Below are 13,593 nucleotides of genomic sequence, written 5' to 3'. Positions count from 1 at the left end.
TGTGTGTCACTGTGTGTGTGTGTCACTGTGTGTGTGTGTCACTGTGTGTGTGTGTCACTGTGTGTGTGTCACTGTGTGTGTCACTGTGTGTGTCACTGTGTGTGTGTCACTGTGTGTGTGTCACTGTGTGTGTGTCACTGTGTGTTATTTATCAAATGTGTTACCAGGAAGTAATACATTGAGAGTTACCTCTCGTTTTCAAGTATGTCCTGGGCACAGAGTAAAACAAATAATACATGGTTACAAATACAGTTACATAAATGAACAGGTTATACATTATATACAGGACATTGCATGCACAGTTAAAGAAAATATATATTACGGGCGTATGAAACAGTTACAGACCAGATTAAAGTGTGAGACAGCCTTAGATTTGAAAGAACTTAGACTGGTGGTGGATGTGAGAGTCTCTGGTAGGTTGTTCCAGTTTTGGGTTGCACGGAAGGAGAAGGAGGAACGTCCGGATACTTTGTTGAGCCTTGGGACCATGAATAGTCTTTTGGAGTCTGATCTCAGATGATAGGTGCTGCATGTGGTAGGGGTGAGGAGCTTGTTCAGGTAGCTGGGTAGCTTGCCCATGAAGAATTTAAAGGCAAGACAGGAAAGGTGAACTTTGCGCCTAGACTCGAGTGATGACCAATCTAGTTCTTTGAGCATTTCGCAGTGATGTGTGTTGTAGTTGCATTGGAGAACAAAACGACAAATTGAATTGTAGAGGGTGTCAAGTTTGCTAAGGTGGGTTTGAGGTGCCGAGCCATATTACTATGTCTCCATAGTCAATAATTGGCATTAGCATCTGCTGTGCGATACGCTTTCTGACCAGGAGACTTAGGGAGGATTTGTTCCTGTAAAGTACCCCTAGTTTGGCATAGGTCTTGGTTGTCAGGGTATCAATGTGCATCCCGAATGTTAAGTGGGAGTCAAACCATAAGCCCAGGTATTTAAAACAAACTAGTGACAGGGGTTAGGGTGGTGTTAGCGTTGGTTCTTATCAGGAGCTCAGTCACTGGAAGCTTTACAAATTTAGTTGTCCCCGTTCCATCCCACACTGGATTTCATTGCAAACTTTTAGCAGGGTAGTTACGGTGGAGTGTTTGGGACGAAAGCCAGATTGGAATTGGCTAGGGAAATTTGTCTTGGTATAGTAATCGCTTAATTGGGAGTGGACACATTTTTCCATTACTTTGGATAGAATCGGGAGAAGTGAGATTGGTCTGTAGTTTGAGACAGTGTTTTTGTCCCCACTTTTGAAGATTGGGACAACTCTGGCAGCTTTCCAGGTCTTAGGGATATGGCCTGCAGACAGGATAGAGTTGACCATGGAAACAATTGGTTTGGCAATGGCTGGGGCACCAAGTCGTAGGAACCTAGATTGTAGTAAGTCGGGTCCACATTGGCTGCTTAGTTTTAGTTTGAGGAGCGCTTGTGTAATCTCCTCTTCAGATACTGGGCCAAACTGAAAATGGTGGGCAGTGTTGGGAGGGGGTGGGATTATAGGGGTACTCCCAGGATGAGATTCATGTTTGGGGTTTGTGCTGCGTTTCGCTAATAAGTTAGTGGCGCACCCCACAAAGTAATCATTGAATGCATTTGCAATGTCGGTGGGGTTTGTCACAGTAATATCCCCCTTAGTGATATTACTTGGCTGTTGATGGTTAGAAGGCTGGAATATATTGTTGATAACCTCCCAGAAGTTAGCTGGGTTTGATGTGTTCTGGAGGAGACTGTCAGAGTAATATTGTGCTTTTGCGTGCCTTGTTTGCCTTGTGTCTCTCACACACAACCAACCAGCCGGAGGAAGTCAAACCCCTCTCAAGTCTCCGCTTCACATGTTTACAAAGTGTGTGCGTGCGTGTGTGCGTGCGTGCGTGCGTGTGCGTGCGTGCGTGTGCGTGCGTGCGCGTGCGTGTGTGCGTGCGTGCGTGCGTGTGTGCGTGTATCTCACACACACACAAAAAAAAGTTTGTGAACCCCAAACAGAAATTCCATAGTTTTTCAATAATAACTGTCTTGGATCAAAACCGCTCTTTCCCTAAATATGAATAGGGTTAGGGCATTAGGGTTAATATAACCAATTCCATGTCTTTTGAAACAAAATGATGTATGAATTAGACCAGGGGTGCGCAAACTTTTTCCCATGCGCCCACCTGCCGGCTCTCCCCTCTCGCCTCGCACCCCCCTCTACTTACCTTTTCTGCGGCGTTCTGACGTGACACCAGAGGCCTCCGGAGCCCAGGTAAGGGAAAGTTACAGAGGCCTCCGGAGCCCAGGTAAGGGAAAGTTACAGAGGCCTCCGGAGCCCAGGTAAGGGAAAGTTACAGAGGCCTCCAGAGCCCAGGTAAGGGAAAGTTACAGAGGCCTCCGGAGCCCAGGTAAGGGAAAGTTACAGAGGCCTCCGGAGCCCAAGTAAGGGAATGTTACAGAGGCCTCCGGAGCCCAGGTAAGGGAAAGTTACAGAGGCCTCCGGAGCCCAGGTAAGGGAAAGTTACAGAGGCCTCCGGAGCCCAGGTAAGGGAAAGTTACGGAGGCCTCCGGAGCCCAGGTAAGGGAAAGTTACAGAGGCCTCCGGAGCCCAGGTAAGGGAAAGTTACAGAGGCCTCCGGAGCCCAAGTAAGGGAATGTTACAGAGGCCTCCGGAGCCCAGGTAAGGGAAAGTTACAGAGGCCTCCGGAGCCCAGGTAAGGGAAAGTTACAGAGGCCTCCGGAGCCCAGGTAAGGGAAAGTTACGGAGGCCTCCAGAGCCCAGGTAAGGGAAAGTTACAGAGGCCTCCGGAGCCCAGGTAAGGGAAAGTTACAGAGGCCTCCGGAGCCCAAGTAAGGGAAAGTTACAGAGGCCTCCGGAGCCCAAGTAAGGGAAAGTTACAGAGGCCTCCGGAGCCCAGGTAAGGGAAAGTTACAGAGGCCTCCGGAGCCCAGGTAAGGGAAAGTTACAGAGGCCTCCAGAGCCCAGGTAAGGGAAAGTTACAGAGGCCTCCGGAGCCCAGGTAAGGGAAAGTTACAGAGGCTTCCGGAGCCCAGGTAAGGGAAAGTTACAGAGGCCTCCGGAGCCCAGGTAAGGGAAAGTTACAAAGGCCTCCGGAGCCCAGGTAAGGGAAAGTTACAGAGGCCTCCGGAGCCCAGGTAAGGGGAAGTTACAGAGGCCTCCGGAGCCCAGGTAAGGGGAAGTTACAGAGGCCTCCGGAGCCCAGGTAAGGGAAAGTTACAGAGGCCTCCGGAGCCCAGGTAAGGGAAAGTTACAGAGGCCTCCGGAGCCCAGGTAAGGGAAAGTTACAGAGGCCTTCGCAGCTCCCCCCCCCAAAAAAATATCTTGTGCCCCCCAGTTTGCGCACCCCTGAATTAGACAAACAATGGGGTATGTGGAAAAGTGAAACCCTGGTTTTATCAGCTAAATTAAAGGGGATAATTACAATCGGGTGTTTAAATAATTGGGTAGATCTTCAGGTGTGAGTTTGGGAGTCCCTTCCCTATATAAAGATCAGAGACTTTGTGTGTTTGGTCTTCACCATACAGGTGTGTGGGAACACGCCATGCCACGATCAAAAGACATCTCTGAGGACCTCAGAAAAGCAGCTATTGATGCTCATCAGGCTAGAAAGGGTTACACACCCATTTCTAAGGATTTGGGGCTCCACCAATCCACTGTCGGGCTACAAATGGAGAAGGTACAAGACCAGTCACTCAACTCAGGAAAGGTCGTCCTACCAAAGCCTCCCCAAGAACAAACCAGCAAATCATCCAGGAAGCCACAAAGAACCCCAGAGTAACATCCACGGAACTATCAGAAAAAGACTGACCAAGAACTGTGTTCATGGAAGGACGGCCAGGAGGAAACCACTGCTCTCTAAAAAGGAACATTGCTGCCAAAGAGAACATAGATGATCCACAAGACTTCTGGAACATTGTTCTCTGGACTGACGAGTCAAAGGTAGAACTTTTTGGCCTCATTAAATGTTTTGTTTGGCGAAATCTGAAACTGCGTTTGAACAGAAGAACCTCATCCCAACTGTCAAGCATGGTGGGGGGAGTGTGACGGTTTGGGGCGGCATGGTGGGGGAGTGTGACGGTGTGGGGCGGCATGGTGGGGGGAGTGTGACGGTTTGGGGCGGCATGGTGGGGGGAGTGTGACGGTTTGGGGCGGCATGGTGGGGGGAGTGTGACGGTTTGGGGCGGCATGGTGGGGGGAGTGTGACGGTTTGGGGCGGCATGGTGGGGGGAGTGTGACGGTTTGGGGCGGCATGGTGGGGGGAGTTGACGGTTTGGGGCGGCATTGCTGCCTCAGGACCTGGACGGCTGGCCATCATTGACACAAGCATGAATTCTGCATTGTAGCAGAAGATTCCAGAGGAGAATGTCAGGCTATACGTCCGTGAGCTGAAGCGGGTCATGCAGCAAGACAATGATCCTAAACATACAAGCAGCTCTACAAAAGAATGGCTGCAGAAGACATTCTGCGTATTTAGAATGGCCTAGTCACAGTCGGACCTAAATCCCATCGAAATGTTGTGTCAGGACCTGAAGCGAGCGGTCCATGCATGGAAGCCCTCAAATGTCACTGAGCTGAAGCAGTTCTGTAAGGAGGAATGGGCCAAACGCCTGAGACCCGAGGTGAGAGACTGACCGGCAGTTACAGGACACGCGCAGCTGAAGTTATTGCTGCTCACGGGGGGCGCCACCAGGTACTGAATCTAACGGGTCACACACTTTCTCACACAGGGATAGTGAATGTTGAATAATTTGTGGATAAATAAATGTTGAAAAAGTGTCATGTTTTTGTGTCATTTGTTTGACCGGTTATCTGTATCTATTAGTAGGACTTGGATTAAGATCTAATAACATTTTAGGCTTGAAATATGTGAAAATCTTAAGTGGTTCACAAACTTTTTCTTGCCACAGAGTGTGTGTGTGTGTGTGTATGTATGTTTGTGTGTGTGTGTGTGTGTCATTAAAAGGGCAGTAAGGGGTTCCTGATGGGAGGACGAAACTAAATGATATCATCACCGCCTGCAGGTCCCCGGGCTGCACCATCGGCACCGTCCTACCCGTGTGGAGCAACACGCAAGTCTTCCTGGATGGAGATGGGTGAGAGAGCTCAATGTGTGGGATGTGTGTTGGGGAGGCCGGCCGGTTAGGTGCCTGGGGCATAAACCTTTTAGTTTTTTTCTCCTCAGTGGGTTCAGCGTCACATCTGGGAAGGAGATGAGGATGTTCCGGCCCATATCTGTGCAGACCATGTGGTGAGTTATATGAAGGTCACCATGAGACTGGTGGGAGGTATTTGGGGGTTTCCTTGGAACCCGTGAGAGGAAGTACAGAACGTTTCGATTGTATGTTGGGTTCCAAGGACTGGATGGTGGAATAGAGAGGCTGGAGTTTGTGTGAGGAATGTGAGAGAGGGAACATGAGATGAGTTATGGTCAGAGAGGGGGGAAGGAGAGATTGGGAAATGAGACAAACCATTTCCTAGTAAAGATGAGGTGAAGAAAGTGGCCGTCCTAGTGGGTGCTGGAATCAGTCTATTGGTGGAGACCAAAGGAGGAAGTGAGATAGAGATGGCGAGATGTCTAGGAAACTGAGGTGTCATCAATGTGTCATGTAGTCCCCTAAGAGGAGAGTGGCTGAGTCGGAAGAGAGGAAGAACGATGATTCTAAGGCCAAAGCCCATGATTGTGCCACAATCGTCTTAATACAGTAACTCCTGCTCCTCACTCCATTTGGCATTGCCTCGCCGCCTCACTCGCCCGCCTCCCTCGCCTGCATGCATGCATTTCCAAGCAGTTCTAGCCTTCAGACTTCTTTCTCCATCTCTTGAAGTTATATAACTTTCCTGTTCCCTCCATCCTCCCCCCTTCGGCACGCCAGCAGGATCAGCCATGTTCCCTGCATCCTCCCCCCTTCGGCACGCCAGCAGGGATCAGCCATGTTCCCTCCATCCTCCCCCCTTCGGCACGCCAGCAGGGATCAGCCATGTTCCCTGCATCCTCCCCCCTTCGGCACGCCAGCAGGGATCAGCCATGTTCCCTCCATCCTCCCCCCTTCGGCACGCCAGCAGGGATCAGCCATGTTCCCTGCATCCTCCCCCCTTCGGCACGCCAGCAGGGATCAGCCATGTTCCCTGCATCCTCCCCCCTTCGGCACGCCAGCAGGATCAGCCATGTTCCCTGCATCCTCCCCCCTTCGGCACGCCAGCAGGGATCAGCCATGTTCCCTGCATCCTCCCCCCTTCGGCACGCCAGCAGGGATCAGCCATGTTCCCTGCATCCTCCCCCCTTCGGCACGCCAGCAGGGATCAGCCATGTTCCCTGCATCCTCCCCCCTTCGGCACGCCAGCAGGGATCAGCCATGTTCCTGCATCCTCCCCCCTTCGGCACGCCAGCAGGGATCAGCCATGTTCCCTGCATCCTCCCCCCTTCGGCACGCCAGCAGGATCAGCCATGTTCCCTCCATCCTCCCCCCTTCGGCACGCCAGCAGGGATCAGCCATGTTTCCCTGCATCCTCCCCCCTTCGGCACGCCAGCAGGGATCAGCCATGTTCCCTGCATCCTCCCCCCTTCGGCACGCCAGCAGGGATCAGCCATGTTCCCTCCATCCTCCCCCTTCGGCACGCCAGCAGGGATCAGCCATGTTCCCTGCATCCTCCCCCCTTCGGCACGCCAGCAGGGATCAGCATGTTCCCTGCATCCTCCCCCCTTCGGCACGCCAGCAGGGATCAGCCATGTTCCCTTCCTCGTTGCTCATCACTCACTTATCTTCCCGCACGGCGGGTGTCAGCCTCTCTCTGCCTCCTCCCCACTGGAGGCTGCTTCCCCCCCAAAGCACTGGCTCACGGAGTCGCTTGCGCTTGATGTCCTCTCTCTTCCGCCTCATGTTACGGTGCCCCCAGATGTGCCAGCATTGCCACCCTCCTTCCCCACCTCTCTGTCCTTATCAGGATATACTGTAGGTACTGGCACTTTATTGCATTTATCCAGTTATTTCATGGTTGGGGTTCAGTGAGTACGTCTAGGCGTTTCTTACTTATTGTCCTTCATACTCTAGCTCACACTTATAAAAGAGTCCTCCGCTCATTCCCTTCCTGTTATTGCACCCTCTCCCCACACCCCTATAATATAAAATTACAAACCCTCTCCTATCCGTCCCCCTTTCCCCAAACCGACCGCCCGGCCAATGTGCTCAGATCCAGAATCTCCGTGTAAGCCTCGCTTCTTCCATATCAGATATCCAAGGTCGTATCTCTGCAATTTCACGTCCCCCAGCAAAAGCAATCATTGCACCAACAAGCTCCATGCCTGATCACTGCCTGCTCCCGTCACCCCCTCCTGCTCTCGTCACCCCCCACCTGCTACCGTCACCCCCCCCCGCCTGCTACCGTCACCCCCCCGCCTGCTACCGTCACCCCCCCGCTGCTCCCTCCCGTCACCCCCCGCCTGCTCCTGTCATCCCCCGCCTGCTCCCGTCACCCCCTCCTGCTCTCGTCATCCCCCGCCTGCTCCCGTCACCCCACTGCTCCCGTCACCCCCCGCCTGCCTCCGTCACCCCCCGCCTGCTCCCGTCACCCCCCGCCTGCTCCCGTCACCCCGCCTGCTCCCTCACCCCGCCTGCTCCCGTCACCCCCCGCCTGCTCCCCGTCACCCCCAACTGCTCCCGTCACCCCCACCTGCTCCCGTCACCACCCACCTGCTCCCGTCACCCCCACCTGCTCCCGTCACCCCCACCTGCTCCCGTCATCCCCCACCTGCTCTCGTCATCCCCCACCTGCTCCCGTCACCCCCACCTGCTCCCGTCACCCCCACCTGCTCCCATCACCCCCACCTGCTCCCGTCATCCCCCACCTGCTCTCGTCATCCCCCACCTGCTCTCGTCACCCCCACCTGCTCCCATCACCCCGCCTGCTCCCGTCACCCCCCGCCTGCTCCCGTCACCCCCCGCCTGCTCTCGTCACCCCCCCCGCCTGCTCCCGTCACCCCCGCCTGCTCCCGTCACCCCCGCCTGCTCCCGTCACCCCCGCCTGCTCCCGTCACCCCCGCCTGCTCCCGTCACCCCCCGCCTGCTCCCGTCACCCCCCGCCTGCTCCCGTCACCCCCCGCCTGCTCCCGTCACCCCCAACTGCTCCCGTCACCCCCACCTGCTCCCGTCACCACCCACCTGCTCCCGTCATCCCCCACCTGCTCTCGTCATCCCCCACCTGCTCCCGTCACCCCCACCTGCTCCCGTCACCCCCACCTGCTCCCGTCATCCCCCACCTGCTCCCGTCATCCCCCACCTGCTCTCGTCATCCCCCACCTGCTCTCGTCATCCCCCACCTGCTCTCGTCATCCCCCGCCTGCTCCCGTCATCCCCCGCCTGCTCCCGTCATCCCCCGCCTGCTCCCGTCACCCCCTGCCTGCTCCCGTCACCCCCCGCCTGCTCCCGTCACCCCCCGCCTCCGTGGGATAGAGCTGCGTCCCCCCCCCCAGGGTGTCTGTGAAGGGTCGGCCTCCGTGGGATAGAGCTGCGTCCCCCCCCCCAGGGTGTCTGTGAAGGGTCGGCCTCCGTGGGATAGAGCTGCGTCCCCCCCAGGGTGTGTCTGTGAAGGGTCGGCCTCCGTGGGATAGAGCTGCGTCCCCCCCAGGGTGTGTCTGTGAAGGGTCGGCCTCCGTGGGATAGAGCTGTGTCCCCCCCCAGGGTGTGTCTGTGAAGGGTCGGCCTCCGTGGGATAGAGCTGTGTCCCCCCCCCCCAGGGTGTGTCTGTGAAGGGTCGGCCTCCGTGGGTTAGAGCTGCGTCCCCCCCCAGGGTGTGTCTGTGAAGGGTCGGCCTCCGTGGGATAGAGCTGCGTCCCCCCCCAGGGTGTGTCTGTGAAGGGTCGGCCTCTGTGGGATAGAGCTGTGTCCCCCCCCAGGGTGTGTCTGTGAAGGGTCGGCCTCCGTGGGATAGAGCTGCGTCCCCCCCCAGGGTGTGTCTGTGAAGGGTCGGCCTCCGTGGGTTAGAGCTGCGTCCCCCCCAGGGTGTGTCTGTGAAGGGTCGGCCTCCGTGGGATAGAGCTGTGTCCCCCCAGGGTGTGTCTGTGAAGGGTCGGCCTCCGTGGGATAGAGCTGCGTCCCCCCCCCAGGGTGTGTCTGTGAAGGGTCGGCCTCCGTGGGATAGAGCTGTGTCCCCCCCCAGGGTGTGTCTGTGAAGGGTCGGCCTCCGTGGGATAGAGCTGCGTCCCCCCCCAGGGTGTGTCTGTGAAGGGTCGGCCTCCGTGGGATAGAGCTGTGTCCCCCCCCAGGGTGTGTCTGTGAAGGGTCGGCCTCCGTGGGATAGAGCTGCGTCCCCCCCCAGGGTGTGTCTGTGAAGGGTCGGCCTCCGTGGGTTAGAGCTGCGTCCCCCCCCAGGGTGTGTCTGTGAAGGGTCGGCCTCCGTGGGATAGAGCTGCGTCCCCCCCAGGGTTTGTCTGTGAAGGGTCGGCCTCCGTGGGTTAGAGCTGCGTCCCCCCCCAGGGTGTGTCTGTGAAGGGTCGGCCTCCGTGGGATAGAGCTGCGTCCCCCCCCCAGGGTGTGTCTGTGAAGGGTCGGCCTCCGTGGGATAGAGCTGCGTCCCCCCCCAGGGTGTGTCTGTGAAGGGTCGGCCTCCGTGGGTTAGAGCTGCGTCCCCCCCCAGGGTGTCTGTGAAGGGTCGGCCTCCGTGGGATAGAGCTGCGTCCCCCCCCCAGGGTGTGTCTGTGACGGGTCGGCCTCCGTGGGTTAGAGCTGCGGCCGGAGTCAGTGAGGCAGACAAGTTTCAGTCGTTGCAAAGAGGTGACGAGAGTGCGCCGGTTGTGCGCCGGTTGTGCGCAGTTGTGCGCCGGTTGTGCGCCGGTTGTGCGCCGGTTGTGCGCCCGTTGTGCGCCCGTTGTGCGCCGGTTGTGCGCCCGTTGTGCGCAGCTAGTATTTTGTTAGAAAGTAAGCGCATGAAAAAGGAGCGCGAGGGATGGGGGAGATTACAGAGGAGAGAAATTATCGTGAGCGGTGAGAGCAAGTGGAGAGAAACGTCTCCTGCGGCCAAGAGAAGGAAGTATAGGAACCGGAGGGGAGAGGAGGGCATGAGTGAGGAGAGGAGAGGAGTGTATGAGTAAGGAGAGGAGGGGATGAGTGAGGAGAGGAGAGGAGTGTATGAGTAAGGAGAGGAGGGGATGAGTGAGGAGAGGAGAGGAGAGGAGTGTATGAGTAAGGAGAGGAGTGTATGAGTAAGGAGAGGAGAGGAGAGGAGTGTATGAGTAAGGAGGGGAGAGGAGGGGAGGGGAGAGGAGAGGGGAGGGGAGGGGAGAGGAGAGGGGAGGGGAGGGGAGAGGAGAGGGGAGGGGAGGGGAGAGGAGAGGGGAGGGGATGAGTAAGGAGAGGAGGGGATGAGTAAGGAGAGGAGGGGATGAGTAAGGAGAGGAGAGGAGTGTATGAGTAAGGAGAGGAGGGGATGAGTAAGGAGGGGAGGGGAGAGGAGGGGATGAGTAAGGAGAGGAGGGGATGAGTAAGGAGAGGAGGGGATGAGTAAGGAGAGGAGAGGAGGGGATGAGTAAGGAGAGGAGAGGAGAGGAGGGGATGAGTAAGGAGAGGATGAGGAGGGGATGAGTAAGGAGAGGAGAGGAGGGGAGAGGAGGGGATGAGTAAGGAGAGGAGAGGAGAGGAGGGGATGAGTAAGGAGAGGAGAGGAGGGGAGAGGAGTGGATGAGTAAGGAGAAGAGTGAGGTCGGTTAAAGCAAGAGAAAGTGTTAGCGAGGAAAGAAGTCGGTGATCGCACGGAAAGGCGGGATAGACGGGGAAGAGCAGGTGAGATGAGTGAGCAGAAGCATTGGGAGGGAATGTGGGAGAAGGGGAGCGGGAGGTTGTAGGAAGATGTCAAATGATGTCCTCATGTGGATAAAGCTGGAGTAGCGTCCAGACAGAAGCCCGCCTCCTCTCCCACCTCCTGCCCCGCCTCCTGCCCCGCCTCCTCTCCCACCTCCTGCCCCGCCTCCTCTCCCACCTCCTGCCCCGCCTCCCATCCCACCTCCTGCCTCACCTCCTCTCCCACCTCCTGCCCCGCCTCCTCTCCCACCTCCTGCCCCGCCTCCCGTCTCCTCTCCCACCTCCTGCCCCGCCTCCTCTCCCACCTCCTGCCCCGCCTCCTGCCCCGCCTCCTCTCCCACCTCCTGCCCCGCCTCCTGCCCCGCCTCCTGCCCCGCCTCCTCTCCCACCTCCTGCCCCGCCTCCTCTCCCACCTCCTGCCCCGCCTCCCATCCCACCTCCTGCCTCACCTCCTCTCCCACCTCCTGCCCCGCCTCCTCTCCCACCTCCTGCCCCGCCTCCCGTCTCCTCTCCCACCTCCTGCCCCGCCTCCTCTCCCACCTCCTGCCCCGCCTCCTGCCCCGCCTCCTCTCCCACCTCCTGCCCCGCCTCCTGCCCCGCCTCCTCTCCCACCTCCTGCCCCGCCTCCCATCCCACCTCCTGCCCCGCCTCCTGCCCCGCCTCCTCTCCCACCTCCTGCCCCGCCTCCTCTCCCACCTCCTGCCCCGCCTCCTGCCCCGCCTCCTCTCCCACCTCCTGCCCCGCCTCCTGCCCCGCCTCCTCTCCCACCTCCTGCCCCGCCTCCTCTCCCACCTCCTGCCCCGCCTCCTCTCCCACCTCCTGCCCCGCCTCCTCTCTCACCTCCTGCCCCGGCTCCTCTCCCACCTCCTGCCCCGCCTCCTCTCTCACCTCCTGCCCCGCCTCCTCTCCCACCTCCTGCCCCGCCTCCTGCCTCGCCTCCCATCCCACCTCCTGCTCCGCCTCCCATCCCACCTCCTGCCCCGCCTCCTCTCCCACCTCCTGCCCCGCCTCCTGCCCCGCCTCCTCTCCCACCTCCTGCCCCGCCTCCTCTCCCACCTCCTGCCCCGCCTCCCATCCCACCTCCTGCCTCACCTCCTCTCCCACCTCCTGCCCCGCCTCCTCTCCCACCTCCTGCCCCGCCTCCCGTCTCCTCTCCCACCTCCTGCCCCGCCTCCTCTCCCACCTCCTGCCCCGCCTCCTCTCCCACCTCCTGCCCCCCGCCTCCTCTCCCACCTCCTGCCCCGCCTCCTCTCCCACCTCCTGCCCCGCCTCCCGTCTCCTCTCCCACCTCCTGCCCCGCCTCCTCTCCCACCTCCTGCCCCGCCTCCTGCCCCGCCTCCTCTCCCACCTCCTGCCCCGCCTCCTGCCCCGCCTCCTCTCCCACCTCCTGCCCCGCCTCCCATCCCACCTCCTGCCCCGCCTCCTGCCCCGCCTCCTCTCCCACCTCCTGCCACGCCTCCTCTCCCACCTCCTGCCCCGCCTCCTGCCCCGCCTCCTCTCCCACCTCCTGCCCCGCCTCCTGCCCCGCCTCCTCTCCCACCTCCTGCCCCGCCTCCTCTCCCACCTCCTGCCCCGCCTCCTCTCTCACCTCCTGCCCCGGCTCCTCTCCCACCTCCTGCCCCGCCTCCTCTCTCACCTCCTGCCCCGCCTCCTCTCCCACCTCCTGCCCCGCCTCCTCTCCCACCTCCTGCCCCGCCTCCTCTCTCACCTCCTGCCCCGCCTCCTCTCTCACCTCCTGCCCCGGCTCCCATCCCACCTCCTGCCTCACCTCCTGCCCCGCCTCCTGCCTCGCCTCCCATCCCACCTCCTGCTCCGCCTCCCATCCCACCTCCTGCTCCGCCTCCTGCCTCACCTCCTGCTCCGCCTCCTGCCCCGCCTCCTGCCTCACCTCCTGCCCCACCTCCTGCCCCGGCTCCTCTCCCGCCTCCTGCCCCGCCTCCTCTCTCACCTCCTGCCCTGCCTCCTCTCTCACCTCCTGCCCCGGCTCCCATCCCACCTCCTGCCCCGGCTCCTGCCCCGGCTCCTCTCTCACCTCCTGCCCCGCCTTCTCTCCCACCTCCTGCCCCGCCTCCTGCCTCCTCTCCCACCTCCTGCCCCGCCTCCTCTCCCACCTCCTGCCCCGCCTCCTGCCTCCCATCCCGCCTCCTGCCCTGCCTCCTCTCCCACCTCCTGCCCCGCCTCCTCTCCCACCTCCTGCCCCGCCTCCTCTCCCACCTCCTGCCCCGCCTCCTCTCCCACCTCCTGCCCCGCCTCCTCTCCCACCTCCTGCCCCGCCTCCTCTCCCACCTCCTGCCCCGGCTCCTGCCCCGGCTCCTGCCCCGCCTCCTCTCCCACCTCCTGCCCCGCCTCCTCTCCCACCTCCTGCCCCGCCTCCTGCCTCCTCTCCCGCCTCCTGCCCCGCCTCCTCTCCCACCTCCTGCCCGCCTCCTCTCCCACCTCCTGCCCCGCCTCCTCCCCCACCTCCTGCCTCGCCTCCTGCCCCGCCTCCTCTCCCACCTCCTGCCCCGCCTCCTCTCCCACCTCCTGCCCCGCCTCCCATCCCACCTCCTGCCTCACCTCCTCTCCCACCTCCTGCCCCGCCTCCTCTCCCACCTCCTGCCCCGCCTCCTGCCCCGCCTCCTGCCCCGCCTCCTGCCCCGCCTCCTCTCCCACCTCCTGCCCCGCCTCCTGCCCCGCCTCCTCTCCACCTCCTGCCCCGCCTCCCATCCCACCTCCTGCCCCGCCTCCTGCCCCGCCTCCTCTCCCACCTCCTGCCCCGCCTCCTCTCCCACCTCCTGCCCCGCCTCCTCTCCCACCTCCTGCCCGCCTCCTGCCCCG

General features: G+C 60.1%; 1 protein-coding gene across 4 annotated transcripts in view; it reads left to right on the top strand.

The window, feature by feature from the left end:
* Positions 1 to 5,613, top strand: part of LOC142484005 (protein phosphatase Slingshot homolog) — a 40,481-nt gene extending 34,868 nt beyond the window's left edge. Inside the window, exons 5-8 of one of the 4 annotated variants that reach the window (XR_012797527.1) lie at positions 3,511 to 3,925; positions 4,330 to 4,605; positions 5,008 to 5,079; positions 5,169 to 5,228. Coding sequence is in view for 3 of the 4 variants with exons in the window: in XM_075583964.1 (XP_075440079.1) it covers positions 5,008 to 5,079; positions 5,169 to 5,238 (142 nt within the window). In the remaining variant the exon portion in view is untranslated. Of the gene's footprint in view, positions 1 to 3,510; positions 4,011 to 4,329; positions 4,606 to 5,007; positions 5,080 to 5,168 lie in introns of those variants that run through there. The other 3 variants (XM_075583964.1, XM_075583963.1, XM_075583965.1) reach the window with 3 other exon arrangements.
* The last annotated feature ends 7,980 nt before the right edge of the window (positions 5,614 to 13,593 follow it).

Source organism: Ascaphus truei, unplaced genomic scaffold (assembly GCF_040206685.1).
Source record: "Ascaphus truei isolate aAscTru1 unplaced genomic scaffold, aAscTru1.hap1 HAP1_SCAFFOLD_415, whole genome shotgun sequence".
Classification (NCBI taxonomy): domain Eukaryota; kingdom Metazoa; phylum Chordata; class Amphibia; order Anura; family Ascaphidae; genus Ascaphus; species Ascaphus truei.
Note: the sequence above shows the minus strand (reverse complement) of the source record. Positions and strands in the feature narration are given on the sequence as shown.